Raw genomic sequence first — 16,764 nt, forward strand, 5'->3', positions numbered from 1 at the left:
AGGAACAGGAAATCCAGACTGATTCACAAGAACAAGCTGCTAATGAAAAAAAGACAACAGCCATATGCCAAGTTCCCAAGTGACACCAGATAAGAGCTCGGTATTCATTTTCTCATTGCAGGTACACTCCCTTTCTACACGGCATTCAGACCTGCGATTATGGTTTTTAGCTTGAGCGTTATCCGAGATAAGCTGTACGCAACTAGAAATTTTCTTGTATAAAAAGATTAAACAACAGAAATTAAGTTCCATAGATGTCTTCTTTACGCAGAATAATCACCTTTCTCACGCACACACACATTAACCCTACTCAACTCTGTGGCACTCAGAACGCTTTCTCCAAAATCATACAGTAGCTTCAAGTAAGTCTGCAACTCATCTTCAGACTCATTGGACATTGTTCCGTCATGGGTTTTTTTAGGTTTTTTTGTTTTAATAAAGAAACTATGATTTTTTTTTTTTTTTTTTTAAGGGGATGATCAGGGACTCTGGGAAAATGAGAAGAGCAGGGAAGGTGGCAGAGACAGAATTAAGAGATTATACAGACTGGTAGCCAGTACGACTTTTTCTTCTTCCAATGATATAAGATATAAAAACAAGAATGATAAGGAAGCCAAGTGCCATGCCCACTGCGATGGGAATAAGAAAGTTCAGGTCAGAATCAGCAAAGCATTCTTCAGCTGCAGAAAAAAGAAAAACAAAAAAAAGCAAGAGAGAATGAGTTAGTAAAGGAAATAAAGCATTAGAAACCACAGAAAACAAGGAGAAAACAGACGCTTTTGAGAACTTACAGGGTATTAGATACAATAATACATCCAAAGTAAAATCAGTACTGAGTAAAGAATTTATAGAAAGATCAGACTTCTTTAAACTTATGTATTACACACACCATTTGTATTGGTAACATACAACTTCTGATTTGTATGTTTAATTTCATCTTCCTCTAGCAAGCAGTCCACCCAGGTTAGAAATGCAGGACAAACCAGCAGTCTGAGCAGGCATGAGCTGATCACAGCTCAGAGCTCACAGCAACGTAGCACCAAAAAAGACAGGCTGATGTATCACTGCCTTGACCAAACCCTCAAATCACCAGCACTTCTCTAGGTTCTCTGGGCACGAAGAGAAATAAGAGACAGCAAACCAAGTGACAAAGCAAAAATTTACCAAGAATCACAAGAGACTGCAAATCTAGGTATGGGGAAAGCGCCGAATGGAAAACGCTAAAAGACTCTTTGGGTGAGTAACTTTATTTTCAATCCAAATACAAGAAAAGTGTTACCAGTTTCAGCTGAGAATTATCTGGACCTTACCAAAATCAACACAGGAGACAAAAAAAGGAAGAGACAGCTGTAATGCTACAGTGGTTTTTAACATACAGGTTGTAAAATAAGCGAGGAACTGCCTGCTGATACAAACACTGATACAACGATTAGCGAACAGCTCTGGGAACTGATTTCGAACTGGGCGATGCACCTCGGTACCACACAGCACAGTCAGTGTCCTGCTTCAACACCGCCGGGGGCTTCACCTCCATGCTTTTAATATAGCAAAGCTTCTTCCAAAACCTCTTTTGCTTGAGTTTATTTTAGAGCAGAGCAAGTGCCATGCACACATTCAACGGTTGAGCAAAAGTTCGCTGTTGTTTTAAGTGAATGCTTAAGTATTCAAGCACGTAGCTGAATCGGCCTTAATTGCAGGTAATTTACCATCTTGATTTAGGTCACTGCAGTCCAGCACACACTTGCCACCTTCACGAAAGGCTACGCAAACCCTTCGGCTAAGAGGAAAGAACACACGCAGAGGTTCAGCACCTGAAAATACTGAACCTGGATAATCTGAAGGCATCTACTGCCAAGCAGAGCAACACTTGGAAGGAAAAGAAAAAAAAGAGGAAAGGAAATACATACCTTATACAGTGAGCTGTTTCAAAATATTCTGACTACTGAGAAAGTGTTTAAGCATCTTAAAAGAAAGCTACATTTTATGTTTAGTCATCTTTGTTCACTAAAGATCAATGTACATAATTTAACTGCTACATGCTGGATCATTAATACTGAACACAAATGAATTTTCTAAGGATGAAAGGTGCCCAGCAGGCAGCCACAGAAATTCCCTTCGTTTTTTTTAAAGGAAGCAGATGGCTGCAATCCGCACCGCACTATGGCACGGCTATGAGGCATTCCCAGGATAAAGAGTTCAAAGTTTCGTACCAGGAACATTCCATCCTTTCCATCTCCGCAGTCTGCCACTGTCTGCGGTACACGTCTATGCATGCGTTGTTACCGAACCCTGGTTAGCAGCTGCAGAGAAGCATCTTCAAAGGCAGAACGTGGTAAGTGTGTCCCGTGACAAGCAGGCTCCGTGTTCAGGTCAGGAGGAAGAGCTTTTTCAACATTTGGTTGAATGAGTCTCCATTCAAAATAATCAGAAATTTTGGCCCAGTATAAAAGCTATCTTGCCTTTTAATTCCAATCATGAGATGCAACCGATAGCCCAAAATGGTGTGTTTTTATTGGTGTATACTATACAATAGAGAATACTGTAGTAAATTTAAAAAGTAAAAAAAAAAGGGATTCACTAGCTGGAAAAGCTTCTTCTGAGGACTACTATAATAGCATGGCATCTTTAAGCTACAGGATCAGAAATCTTGGTATCTCGGATGATAGTTTTAATATTTAGTAAGCTGTATATAAGGCACAGTCAATAGTAATCAGAACAAACTGCAGTCGGCAATAGATTATACATGTTCGACATCTACAAGCACACATAGGTTAAATGCTGCTTCCACGCACCAGAACAAAACTATTTTTATTCACATAACGCCACTGCATATCTTTAATATTCTGAAATTAAAAGTGTAGTATTATTGAAGAACTGAAATTCATTCATCAATTTATTATGAACTAGAACATACTCTGGCTAAGTTGTTACGTTTGACCATAAACCATGACAGTACATTCTATACCATTTCTTAAGCAGGTTTGTTTTTAACAAACCGTTTGCCTGACTCAGCAAATGAGCCATCTTTTGAGTTCTGATTTTTTTTTTTTTAAGAAAGTTAAACTTTCCCATTTTAAAACTACCCGTATCAAGCATTATAACCTTTCTTGTAACCAAAGTAAGACAGTAAGTACTAGGACACCTAATCTTCCCAAACCTGTTCTCTACTGCAATGGGTACAAGGAAGTTGTCTGTCTCTAAGCTGCAGTCTTCAGCTAAATAGAAAAAGGGCAGTTCTGGGGAAAAAAAAAATGTGTTTAAATAGAAGTATTTAACACTATAATCCCCCTCTAATTATTTAAAAGTTATGCCTTTCCCCAACAGGACATCAGTCAGTCATGCACATAACCCTGACCTCCTCCCACTCCCCAAAATACAACAGCAATAGTTCCCCTTCCCAAACATCAGAACTAACATACTCATAATCCCATGATAGACTCTTTTGAAGAGCGTGTACCTGCATATTACTGTAGATTTATCATTACTGTACACCACAAAGTCCAGTCTTCCAGTGTCTAGATACTCGCTGCAAGTCTCCAGGACAGACAATACTGGATATAAAATTACAGTAAAAATAGTAATGCTTTGACCAAAAAGAAAAAAAAAAAAAAAAAAAGTCTTTACACTTATCACAGGACAGCAGTAACTCCTGCTTGTTCCAAGTTTCGTCACAGACTCTTGCAGACTGACTTGTTCTGATAATTTGATAGAAATGTAATATCTGCAGTCCCATTGTAGTTTAAATTCACTTTGACTGATTTAAATCCTTCTGAACCTCACTGTCGAGCTCTTTAACAAGAGCCCATTAAAATACTTGTGTTTTTCTTCACATTAAAAAAGCTTCAGCTGACGACAGCTTACACTTCAGGAAGGTGCTAAGGCTATTTTGACTTTGTGTAGCAGATGGGAAGGTAGCTTTAACAGAACAATTACACAAGCAGTGCAGGTTAGAACTAAGAAGGAAGGGTACAGGATTAGACCACACTTTTTCCTCTTGTCATATGACCACAGAGTTGACAAGATGGGCCAGAAAGAAGTACGGTAAAGGGAACACTGTGTCTCTCTCGCTGCAGAAAAAAGTATATAGTAGTACTGTTACCAGAACTGGCAGCACAGACAGGATCAACGTGGCTTCTACCGTAGAGGATGCAGCTACTAACCAGTTCCCCAAAGGCTCCCTAAAGCTTTCCTGCTTCTGAACGTGGAGACCTATTTCATTTTCCAGGATGACCACAAGAAGAAACTGAACCATTCACAGCTGTGCAGCAATTGCAGATGACTGGCAAAATCAATCACAAAAACATCTCGTCTGGATGGAGCTACAATTGACGAAGAAGTTGACAAGCACATTTCTAACGATGAACCAGACGTACAGCGTCTCAATTAGTTCCCAAGCTGTCTTCTGCTAGTGGGCTGTACCCAGGCACACTTCAGAATGCGCTGTGAAACCAAGCACTGAGGAGCACCCTGACCAGCTATTTAACAGAATCTCAGATATAGACTGACTGAAGTTGACCTTACTCATGTAGTTTATTTTCTTTAAAAAAGACAGTACCAGATGTCTGGTTTCAAATCAGTCAAAAAACATGAACAAGTTTCCTTAAGAAATAGAACAATCTTTATTATTTAGAGCACACACTGAACAGGTTGACAGTTCCCTACAGAGCAATATATACAGGAAAACTAGTGGTTTTATAACACGCAGTCAGGTGAAACTTAGATTTTTTTTTTTTTTTAACCAGTTATCTGCACATCAGTCTAGGAGTATTTTAAACTCTGAGCCAATACACTTGCAAATGAAGATTAAGTTGCAGGTTCTTGCAAAGATACTTCTAGTATTGTTGACTTTTGGGAGCAGTTCGCACTAATCTTCTTTATTGTCACTTGGAAACTGTGCACAGCTCAAAAATTTGCATGGTCAGATGAACGCAGTGTGGTAACTACTCCTTAACAGAAATGCATATGTAACTGGTGCTGCTGAATATCAGGCACAAAAATGCTAAAAATCTATACGAACTTCTGCATTTGAGGATACATTAATATGAAAGTCATTAGATCAACTTTTTTAATTAAAATGGAAAGTCTTGAAGCCTGTTTCAAGATTAAACTTATAGTAGTTCTCCACTTTCATTAAAGTGAATATCAGTAACTGATGCAAAATTAAAGCTGTAGACTACAAGCTAGAGTAAGCATTATCCACTTATACTTGCTTCCTTGGCTAGTGTCAAAAGTAAACTGTTTTCAGAAAAAAAAAATTACTGAAAGAAGTGTATTGTATGATTTGTATACAAACATGCCACAGACACCTCTACAACCCTAGATAACACTAGTAAAACACTAAACCAGCTTTGATGCAGGCTGAACTCGTTCTAAAGGAAGAAACAATGTTATGCTCATTAAGTAAGTAGTTTTGGCAGCTCATGTTATGACATACGCAAAAAAGTCACGCTTACCCAAAAGTCTAAGAGACTTTTTTTTTTTCCATGCAGTAAAAACTATGTATTACAAAGGGAGGCCAGAGAAAAGTTGTGCGGCAAGGGTTGGTCTCTACTGAGCTGCAGTTCAAGAGCGGTCCAGTTGCACTGTGTTTCTTAAGCTAGTTATCCTCTCCATACAGCAAGCAAAAACAGATGTAGTGGGCCCACCTCAGACTTATTTGGCTTTTGCATTCTTAACATTAATAAATGCTACACAGCAAACAATCAAACACAAAGTACATTAAACATTCAGAATGCCAGTGGCGGGCAGCTGTAATGTGAATTTTGATTGGCAGCGAACCATTCGAGATGAAGATTTAAAGACAGCTGAAGCTGCAACAACAGATCCTGGCTCATTAAACAAGATCATCTTTAAACAATGGTCATTCAAAGGAACAAGACAGACCAGTTCTGTGCAGAGTATAATATAAAGTTAAGTGCACTTCAAAGTTCTGGAATTTTTACAAAGGTTATTCCCTTTAAACTGATGCCAACAAAAAAAACCTTGCATTAGTTTAGCAGAACTCTGCCTCAGTTGACTGTTTTAGATGATTGCCAGGATATAATAAGTGATGAAGAATTCAGTGCCTAACAGTAATTCTTCTTTTGAAAGCATTTGGAAACAGCACTGAAGTCTTCCTATATATATCCACCATTTGGCAAGTATAGGTTACCCATTTTGTTTGTACGGCCAGGTTATAAGAATGATTCCTGAAACCACACCAAGGCAGGAGTAAACTACTCAAATTCTGTCAAAGCTAAGTAAGTTACTGCTGCCACTTCAAAAATGACTTAAGTTCAGCCTAAAGTTCAATTATATGAAAAACGAAGTTGTTACTGGGCATTGTACAATCCTTGTTAAATACTATACAAGTCAACATAGTGACCAATGCTTCCAGCTTAACCATCAATTACGACAACAACTAAGAAACGCAGAGGAGAGAAGCAAGTACAAATTCTATGCTATTCTGGGAGTTGCTCAATGCACATCAGTTTAAGATCCGATCTTGTTTCAGGCTACAATTTGTAAAAAAGCAGAAATAAATCCTAAACACCTCAAGGTTTTTGCAAGATAAAATCTTTAGCCTAGCAATTCCAATAATTGACATCTTCGAAACAGCTACAAAACCCACGTCATCTTCTTAGAGCAGGAAAACTAAAAACATAGTTCTGCTTCATCTGAGATAAACATTCTTTGTTTCTCAACTCCGGTCAGCTGTGGCTAGTAATTACTCTTAAGGTTTGGGTCTTTTTTAGACTTCAGAACTTGCACTTGCTTTGTTTAGAGTGAAATCAGAACAGGAATCACATTTAGATTCACAAAGTTTGATATCCGGCATAGCTTTTTCTTCTGCCAATTATGTAAGCAACCACTATAATGGCAATCAAGCAAGCAAGTGAAGCACCAACTACAATCGGGACCAGAATGCTGTCATCATCCAGTGAACACTCCTGGGCTGTAGGTGAGAAGAAGGTTGCAATAAGGAATAAATAAAAACAGAATACTATATAATGAGGAGAAGAAGGAAGCTAACTGCAACTTAACTACAGAGTGAAAGGGAACCTAACTCTTTAGAACATATTAAGATAAATACTCTTTACCCTGCATACATTTGGGGAGTTAACTTACCTCTGCCTAAAAAAAGTTCAAAAAAATTGCACTCAATCTGTTTGCCTACAGATCAGTTTAGTAATAAAGACTGTGCTGCAAGTTTTAAGTACAAAGACCAACTTACACAGGTCATTTAAGCCATTCCAGTTTCCCCAGACAAGACCAGAATAATGCAGCAAACAGACACTTGAATATCCAGAACTAAAGAAGGATTCTGAAGACTGCTCTGAAAGAACCTCTGCCAGTTCATTTTTCCCCCCAATACACCTATTCCTTAGCCTGACAGGTAAAAAGAAAGGAAACATCTAATGGTATTACCGAAGGCCACTTCTGCTAAAGTTTTCCCTCGTTTTCTTACACATTGAAGCTACCAAAAACTGCACATCAAGATGATGTCACAAAACTTCTAACCTATTCTGCAAGGCAATGCTTAAGTCCCTTTTCAGTGCCCCTAGCTCCTTCGAGTTTTAGGAAGGAGAACCAACATGCTTAGCAGACATTTTTTAAGTGAGAACAAAGCTTTCCTTGAACTTGAATGTCAGTCTCAGAACTTCTCTGCATTCCATGTATGTAAAAAAACCCCAAATCAAAACACAAAAAACCCCCCCAGAAAATAGAACAAGATCTTAAAAAACAAAGCACTTGTGCCTAACACTGGTGGTTTTTAGCAAGTAAGAACTTTGCAAGCATCGCAAGAATTAACAAAAACTCTTACCTGTAGAGAATTTATTTTCCTTCACAAGGAATGGCTGAATCCATAGATTAAAAGTATGTATTTGAAGATTTTCATTAATCTCAAGAGTTTGCTCCTTTCGGCACATATAAGAACTACCAAGGAAAGTATCCCACTTGCTGAAATTGTTGTTATCTGCATTTGAAATGACTAAACAAAGGCAAAAAAAAAGGAAATTTGCATGCCTACTTTAGATGCAACAGAGTTGCTACTACAATCAAGGAGCTGAATCTAGAGGGACAAACTTTCCAACACTGACTACTCTGAAAAACAAAGTAGTCTGAAGTGTGACTGATCTGCTCAACCAAAAGATACCTAGCATTGTAGTTATTACAGTACTTAGCAGTAACCTGTCCTCCATACGGACATGACATTAGGCTTTCCTGGTACCTCCACTCATCCCAACATTGCAGATTTGCAATTTAACTGCAGTAGCAGTGACAAGCAACTTTAAAAAAATACTTTTGTTTTGGAAAAATGTATGCTTTCGTTTTCAGAGGACTGGTCTCTTTTTCCCAGTGAGAGTTAAGTAGAAATGGTTGGAAGATACAGCAGCATCTTCAAAGAAAACAACAGCTGGTTTAGGAAAAACAAAAAGCTTCAGAATTGATACAACTGTATTTCACACGTCAAAAAAACTCATGTTACTGAAAACAGTTACAAAGAAGCCCTCTTAATTTATATAAGTTTACCACAGAATAAGAGACCCCATCAGCAGAAGTTTCAGGAAAAGAGAATGATCCCACACTGCTGTTTAAAGTAACTCTTACAGCCATTTCTGCTTATTAATTTGTTCCTACCAATATGAAGACTAAAAGTAGGAAGTAACAGTAAGCAGGAAGAGCATTGGGAAAAAAAAAAAAAGTCCGAAGTATTTGATAGATACATATATTGGATAAGAGCTTATACTTGCTTTAAGACAAATACCATTACTTACCAGAACCATTCAGATGGTTGAGCAGTGTAACATTCACCTCTTTCAGATAAAATTTTGGTACACTTGCACTTGTATTTTTCTGTTTAAAAGGGAAGAAACAACTGTCAGTGTGCAATTTTGCATTTTTAACTTTAATAACACATGCTTTACAAAGTCTAACACATTTCCCGCAGTCTTACATTTTCTACAACTTCTACCCAACCCTCGATTTCTCTTGAGGCAGTCAGTTAGCCAGTTCTGCTTCCCATCTAGGAACCACCAGCAGAAGGATTTTACCATGACTGATCATCATGCAACACTGTGGAACTTAGTTTAAAATAAAACAAGTTACTTACAACAACAAACGTGAAAGCAATCAAAGTGCTGTTTCCATCATTCAGTCTCAGAGTAGCCGTTGTGTTGCCACATGTACCATCTGCACTAGTTGTCTTTGGATTGATGTTGATCAGAACAGGCTGAAATACAGACACCGCATGTCAGACATTCAGCTGCCATTAGGAACACATCGTTCTAGTCAGTAGTCTTAGGCTAGAAGAGCTTGTCATGAACATGACAGCAGGAGGACTGAGCCTGGCTACTTGTGAACCAAGGCAACTCGAGTGAAGCTTACACGCTGGCAATACTGACGCAAACAAATTGCCCAGTGAAGTCTTATTTTGTTGACTTAATACAACAGGTTAGCTTTGGCACCCTCTGTGGGGAAAGACAGTATCTGCAGGGAACAACAGCATTAACAGCTCAGAAAGTTCTAGGCTTTTAATGGTGTTAAGAGGTACTCCCGCGAATGAGTTATGTCGAATCCACGTAAGGTTTTGAAACTAGATATTATGCCACGATACTGTTCTGATGTCAGAGAGGTGCTATGTACAATACTCAGAAGCAGTTCTGGACAACCAGCAGTGTACGAAGCAAACACCCTGTGCTCACATTTCATACCAAATAACTACAGCAACCTTTCTACTCTTCTAAAAAAGAAGACAAGCACCTTGTCTTTGGAAACATTCAGCTGCAGCCCCACAGTAGCCAGAAGACAAGTTTTATTTCCACTTTTAAGAGAATAGTTTCCCGTTTCTGGATTCTCCACAGGTTTGGGCGCAGAGGTTGGAGCAGGTGCTGAAGTGCTGGTAGATGCACTAGTTGCATTAGCAATAGTCGTATTGGCAATAGTAGGTGGAACGGTAGGTGCAGAAGTAGGTGTGTCAGCACGACATCTGGACTCTGAAAAGAAATTTTAACCACCATTTCAGTGCTGAAATTTTATTAAAGTCTCATGACTCAGAGGTCAGTTCAATACAGATACCAATTTCTCTGTTGAAATCTAGGCTCATTGGGAGCCTGCTAATCAAGTTGGAAGTCTCAAGCTCACCACTACGGCACAGTATTCCAAACAATTTACAGCTACCACTCATTCTCAGAAATTCTGTAATGCCCACAGTTTTAAATCCACGTAGCATATGCAGTACTACCTACCTCCAACACACAGAAGCGAAACACACGGACAAAGATAGCTAAGTGGTTATAGAAGTGTGATATGGATCTGCTGTAAACAAAGTAAGCAACCCTAGGTAAGCTACGTGTAGCTGGATGATGTGCTTATCCCTCAAGCAGCTGAGCTATGAGACAAGACAACAGGCTCTGGATGATTTAAATGAAAAAGCATAGGCTGCCACTGAAAATGGAACGCAGGCAGTTAAAAACCTTGATCTAGTCAGCAGCAGTAGTTCTGAAGTGCTTATTTTTAATACCCCGATTACTGGAACACACAACTTATCAGACGACCACCTTGGCATGGGAACAATCTACGTTACTATATACTACTAAATCTGTTCTACTAACCTATTTTTCCAAGAACAAGGAAAGATGTACTAAAGGATATTTATATGAATATTATTCAGCACAGCATATCTCAGAGCTAGCAGATTTTTTATTATGGAACTCTGCTCCCTGCACTAAAGTACAATACAAAAAAGCTCATCTACAAATTAAAATTCTCACCGTTTTTACTGATTGTGCCATTCTGAACAAAAGCCTGCAATGTAACATTCCAGAAAATCTGTATTACGTTTTCTGCTTCAAAAAAGTCAGTATTATGACACACGTAGACGTTATTCAGTTGAACTGGAAGCATAGTATCCTTTACAACAACAGTAATTGGTCCTACAAAAAAGTACAAATATTTTAATGCCTTGTGAATTGCAAGAACATTTATATGCAGTGTTACGTTTTATGTAATTCCATAAGACAAAGAGTAAGAGATAATTAATTAAGTTTAACAATCCTAACTTCTCTGAAATGTTTTAACAATGTGTCCTGACCTGAAGTGCCAAATACAGAGAAGTAACCAAGCTTTCAGGATTAGATAAACCATTAGGAAGTGAACCTTTAAAATTTGTTTTTTAAGGCAAAAAAACCACCAAACCCTACTATTAAGTATTAGTACATGGAAAGCCTAACGCTACAGTGCTTTGCTAGGTGGAAGGTCAAGTAATACACACTAAAATGAATCTTCCATACATCTATTTTGTTTTAGCAGCACCTCACAGATCAAGGCTGTTCAAATAGTTAACCTCCTCCTTCCTTTCCACTTAAAGGAATTCTATGTTCAGTGATGCTAACTAGTATATATTCTTATCCAGTAGGCAGGTATGACGAACAACAGTTAGGCAGTATATGGCATAGAAGTCATTAGATACATTATTAGTCCTTCTAACTTTGAAAAAGCCAACCGAGGCTAGGTACACAAGATCTGACACTTACGGCCAAGACTGTTTATTAAGCAGGATTCTGTACTGAATATTACCTTTTCTTTTCGCATCAGGAAATACAGCAGTATCATTAGTGTTGTAGGTAAACGTGACGAAATCCCCCTGGTAAGTTTCATTGGTTTTTGTAAAGTTATTGCTCCAAGAGTGACCTTCTCCAAACTGCAAGGTCAGAAGTGCAGCTTGTGTGTCATTGCCACAGACGCTTCCATCGTGTGTCACATTGGATGGCAAATCCAAGGTTATGTTTTTCTAAAAGAAAAGGGTAATTTCAAACGTTTTCACAGATAGCAGTTCTTCCCCATGACAACGTTATAAACCTGCCGAGTTAGATTGAACCTTGCACAAGATTAGTGTGATTATTATAGGCCATTCTACAAAACTACAAAAAAAGGTCTGTGACATCTGACTTCGAAAGGCGCCATATCACATTCAAGTTCTAAAGTCCAAATCTAACTTGGCTGTAAACCTTGACCATGCTATTTACATTTACTATTTGGGCTAAGAACATTACTACACTGATACACAAAAACCATCAAGTTTGACCAGTATGCCATTTAAGCAAGTGCAACATGGCACTTTCGGTTATTTGTATTATTAATTGAGAATTTATGCTTTGTTTTAAAAATAAATATTTAGGAATACCCCTAACAACTGATTTAGCAATTAAAAAAAACAGGTTCAAAAATCAAACACCATAGGCAAAAGAGCATACTTAAAATTCTACCCAGGACAAAGTACAGTTCTCAACAAAAGTTACCTCCAGATACTTACATAATCACTACTGTTTGTTTCATATTTTATCAAGAATTTCATCATCCATTTTGCATACAGGCACGTAGTATTAGAGGCATCCTTTACATCTACTTCAACTGCATAGGACTGGAAGAAACCTATAAGATATTATATTTAGCTATTAAGACATTGCTTTTACTTCATTTTCTAGAGTGACTTAAGAGGACAGCTCACTACAAAGTAGTAAATCATTTCAGGACTGCTGTAGGCAGAAAAATAACTGCAGCACCCTATCACTTGTAAGATACAGAAAAGCCAGTCTGAATCTAGGAGAAAAAAATGATAATAAAAATTGCACAATAGGAAAGAGCAGTGTTACCACACCTTGAAAAATACGTTAATAATGTAATCAAAATTTCCTTATGCTGTGTATAACAATGCATGGCAGCTAACCAGCCTTTCTAAGTGGTTTACTATTTCTGTGGCTGATAAGAAATGGCATCCTCCCACTCCTTCTAACGTAAAATTCATTAATTTCTCCCCCTCCCCATAAATAGTGGTATTTCAAAGTGGCTCCTGCACGCACTTTCCTATCTCAAAAGGAAAAATGCTATTTCAAAAAAAATTAAATGTTTGGAAATATAAGGATTTTCTCCTTAAGAATAAAAGATATTATTATTAGCTATTAAGACATTGCTTTTACTTCATTTTCTAGAGCGACTTAAGAGGACAGCTCACTACAAGGCAGTAAATCATTTCAGGACTGGATTCAATTTGCCAGGCAGCGAAAGAGCAGCGAGATTTCTGAAAAGTACTGAAACTGGGAAGCGCACGGTGAACGCCGAGAGAACGCTTTACGGTCTATTCGCCTGACAGAGGCTAATAATCTAAATGAGCATCAGCTTTCGGGTGACAACCCGAGCAAACCGAGGGGCGAGCGCAGCACGGCGTGTGCTGCTCGGAGCCCGGGGCTCCCTGCGCCGCGTTCCACGGCGCTGCGGCTCCAGCTGAGCCCTCGGCGGCGGCACTTCCGCGTGTTTGCGCGATTCCTGGCTCGACGGGCACGGACGTCAAACCCCCTTGACGTTTTTTAGGGAGCTTTTTAACAGCTGTTGGGTTTTTAACGCCGGGAACCTCGGCCGGTTTCGCCGTGCGCCGTTGTGACCGTTGCCCCCGCGGCTCCGCGCTGACAGGACCCGCACACGCGGGTCACCGGCGGCCGCGGCCCGCAGCCCCGCCGCCACCCCGCTGGCGGCAGCAGCAGCAAGGCCCCGCCGGGCCCCCGCTCCCCGCCCGCGGCTGACAGCGCGGCCCGGCACCGCGGCCGCCCCGGGGAAGCCGCCGCCGCCGCCGCCGCGCTGAGGGCCCGACGCCGCGTCACGTGCGACGCCTGCCCGCCCCGCTCCCCAAACGGCCACCCGCGGGCCCCGGGCCGGCCCCGCCGCGCTCACCGGAGGCGCCGAGCAGCAGGAGGAGCAGACAGGCGGGGGAGCGGCAGAGCGGCTCCATGTCCGGGACACCGGGGGGGGCGGCGAGGGCCGAGCGGCGAGCGGACGCCTGAGGGGCCTCGCCACCGGTCATGTGACGGGGGGGCGGGGCCTCCCGCGCGCAGCCAATCGCCGCGCCCGGACCTCGATTCCATGGGTCGCGGACAGGAGGCGCGCTGCGCGCTGGCTCGGGCGGGCGGCGGGGCGGGGCGGAGCCGCCGCTGCCGGCCCGGGCGCCCCGGTGGGAGCCGTTTTGGCCCTCGGCACCCCGCGGTGTCTGCGGGCTGAGGAGACAAAGCTGGGAGGCGACACGCATTCAGAGCCGTTTAACAGAGACGTTTTCCCTGCAAAGAAATAAATAATAAAGATATTTTCCATGTTTGCAATAAATAAGAAGGGGCAGAAATAGGTTAAATTGACCTAAATATTTGAAGTTGGTGGTGCAGAGCAGCAGGGCGCCGGAGCGGGTTGTGGTGTGGGGCCGCGGGGGCTCAGCAGGGCTGCCCTGGGGACACGGCTGTGCCCGGGGGACGTGGCACTGTCCTGGGGAAGTGGCTCTGCCCTGGCAAAACGGCTCTGCTACGGGGACGCGGCTCTGCCGTCGGTGGTCTGCGCGTCCCCCGGGTGTGACACCAGTGCCACTGCTGTGCCTGCTGCCCCGCCGCCCAGGACAGAGCAGGGCTGGCCTCGGGCTCTCCAGGGGACTGGGCAGAAACCCTTTGCCATGGCCTCTGTGAAGCTGGGAGGAGGTTGGCACCAGCACTGAGAACTGGGGCGCTTTGCTGCGTTTTCGCTGATGCTGAAACGCAAAACCTGGGGCAGAAAGTAGGTGGGAGAAAGCAGCTGCCTGGTGCAAATGTGAGAGGAAAGAGCCACTGGGCTGGAGCCAGGGAGAAAACAGAAAGGGACAAGGAACCGGGTGGATCTGAGGCTGGAAGGAGGCGTAAGATGTGGTGGATGTTGGATTGCAGCCTGGAGACAAGGAAGAAGTTGAGGCTGGGAGGCAGCAGCGAATGGCCGGGGGGTGCTCAGCAGGGAGCAGCATATTCCCATTTCTGATGCTGCGAGAGAACTGCAAATAGTATTGCAAATAGTCAGGCACCAAGAGACATGCCCAGACATAGGGGAAGAAAATGAAAGCTCTTGAAGAAGACAATAAACCACACTGACCTGATATAGGGAGACGCTGGGAGTGTAGGTGGTGTTGATAGGAAGGCAGTTACAAAGTTGAAATAATGCAGTTTGTGATTAGGGGTGCGTTAAATACTTTGAGCTGCATGCTTACAATGCCGTACTTTTCCAAAGAGTATCACAAAACCAAACCTGGCAAGTTGGGACAACCACGGAAACCCGTGCGTTGTACAAAGGGGGTTCCATGCACAAACGCTTGCATGGTCAGATGCATTCGCTGCTTCTTTGCGTTTCTTTTTGTGCTTAATAACTGCACTGCGAACCAACTTATCATGTGTATTACATACCTGCACATGCATGTCTAAGCAACATTGCATGTGAATATCAAAATGCGTGTAATTTCAAAATACTCAGAAAGAGTAATTTTTTATTTAGCCTTTGGAGTTAATTTACAAAAAATTTATCTGAGGAAATAAGCTTGATATGGAATAATTGAGCCAGCACTTGTTGCAGGCTGCGGGGAAGAATCCAGTAACAGCAGCACGGACAAAACCACAAATTCTGAAAGCAGCAAGTCTTTTGTCTTGCTCAGCTGCACCACAAAGAATGGGGCGTTTCAGAGGCTGGGGAGAGTCCCGCTGCTGGGGCTTCTACATTTCCTCATGCTTCACTGTTTTAGTGCAAAGTCCTGTTTTTAAAAAGCGATCTCTCAGAGAGTTAGAAGCAATTACATTAAGAGGATTTGACTATTAGGAGGGAGACGTTGAATTAGGCTTTGATTAATTGGAGGAGGAAAAAATGATTGGTATGTTCCAGGCAGTTTGTGTGGTGGAATGTCACCTTTTGTATCAGCTGGAACACTTGCTTCGGGACATGTAGCTTCGTGGGTAAACACTGGTATGTTCAAACACCCTCTTGTTCTGAGTGAAGAATCCTGAATATTTTGATGTCTTGCTTGCACATAGGAAATGGACTGTAAAATGACATACATAAGGGGACATGTAGACATAAAAGGAAGACTGATTACCTTGTTTCCTTTACACCAATTTAGTGAAGCTTGAAATGAAATAAAATGATAGCTATCATAACGAGCAAATTGGTTTCTGCTTAATAACAGAATAGAAGTAGCAACTGGTGTGGGATTAGAAGAACAGCATAGTTTATATGATTTAGCATAATTAAAAATATTTTTTTTGCACCAGACATACCATCGTTAATATCAGAACACAGTTTATTCTCTTCGTTTGCACCTGGTTGCTTCGCCCTCCCTGTATCTCCATCCCTGCCATAGAACTGCCTTCACGGGCAGTTTGTGGTATTACAGCATTTTACTCTGATCGTAGAAGATGCACTTTTTACTCAGAGGCTTACTTCTGCATCTGTCAAGATAAATGAGGGGACAGTTCCTCCCTCGGAGGCGTGGAAAACAATGTATGGGCCAGTCCTGCTTTCAGTTAAGTCAGTGCCAAACTGGCTATGGGAGTCGCTTCATAGGTGACGTTATATGAATTCGGAGACTGTGGACTGGTGCTTTATTTTCACTGTCACAGAATACGACAGGAGAGCCTGATGTGCCTGTGGCGTGTACGTCAGGGCTGACCCTAGTGACAGCGTGGGAAGCAATGAGGCAGCCACAAAGGTTCTTAAGAACAATATCTGATTCCTCTTAAATTCAATGGAAAGCTATTACATTCAGTACTTGTAGGAATCAAGCTCTAACAAAGATCCACTGCTTCTTATTTATTGTGAGTGATTTCTATGTTGATTGCAGCAGTCTTAAAGAATGATAACATTTATGTGATAGCTGGACTTCAGTAACGTAAGATCAAACTCATATGATTAGCTGTTTTCCTTTCATGACAGAAGCATGAATGATTATTACCATGATGC

The 16,764-nt window shown here is 41.5% G+C and overlaps 1 protein-coding gene across 1 annotated transcript; it reads right to left on the reverse strand.

Moving 5' to 3' along the window:
- Window positions 1–1,282: 1,282 nt before the first annotated feature.
- On the reverse strand, window positions 1,283–13,837 carry LAMP2 (lysosomal associated membrane protein 2). The gene is made up of 9 exons (XM_065643422.1): window positions 13,708–13,837; window positions 12,296–12,414; window positions 11,560–11,773; window positions 10,755–10,916; window positions 9,745–9,977; window positions 9,095–9,214; window positions 8,760–8,838; window positions 7,805–7,972; window positions 1,283–6,934 (listed from the first exon to the last, which is right to left on the reverse strand). The coding sequence occupies exons 1-9, from the start codon at window positions 13,835–13,837 to the stop codon at window positions 6,795–6,797; spliced, it is 1,365 nt and encodes a 454-aa protein (XP_065499494.1). The 3' UTR covers window positions 1,283–6,794.
- Window positions 13,838–16,764: the final 2,927 nt, after the last annotated feature.

This window comes from Caloenas nicobarica, chromosome 12 (assembly GCF_036013445.1).
Source record: "Caloenas nicobarica isolate bCalNic1 chromosome 12, bCalNic1.hap1, whole genome shotgun sequence".
Classification (NCBI taxonomy): domain Eukaryota; kingdom Metazoa; phylum Chordata; class Aves; order Columbiformes; family Columbidae; genus Caloenas; species Caloenas nicobarica.

What these genes read in the sequence shown, in the direction of transcription:
- LAMP2 (XM_065643422.1), bottom strand. Translation starts at nt 13,837, where the DNA reads ATGACCGGTGGCGAGGCCCCTCAGGCGTCCGCTCGCCGCTCGGCCCTC. An exon ending in TGAATGTTTCCAAAGACAAG is followed by an intron (nt 9,215 to 9,744) that starts GTGCTTGTCTTC and finishes TCTGTATTTCAG; the next exon opens with CCTGTTCTGATCAACATCAA. An exon ending in CAACCATCTGAATGGTTCTG is followed by an intron (nt 7,973 to 8,759) that starts GTAAGTAATGGT and finishes GCCTTTGTTTAG; the next exon opens with TCATTTCAAATGCAGATAAC.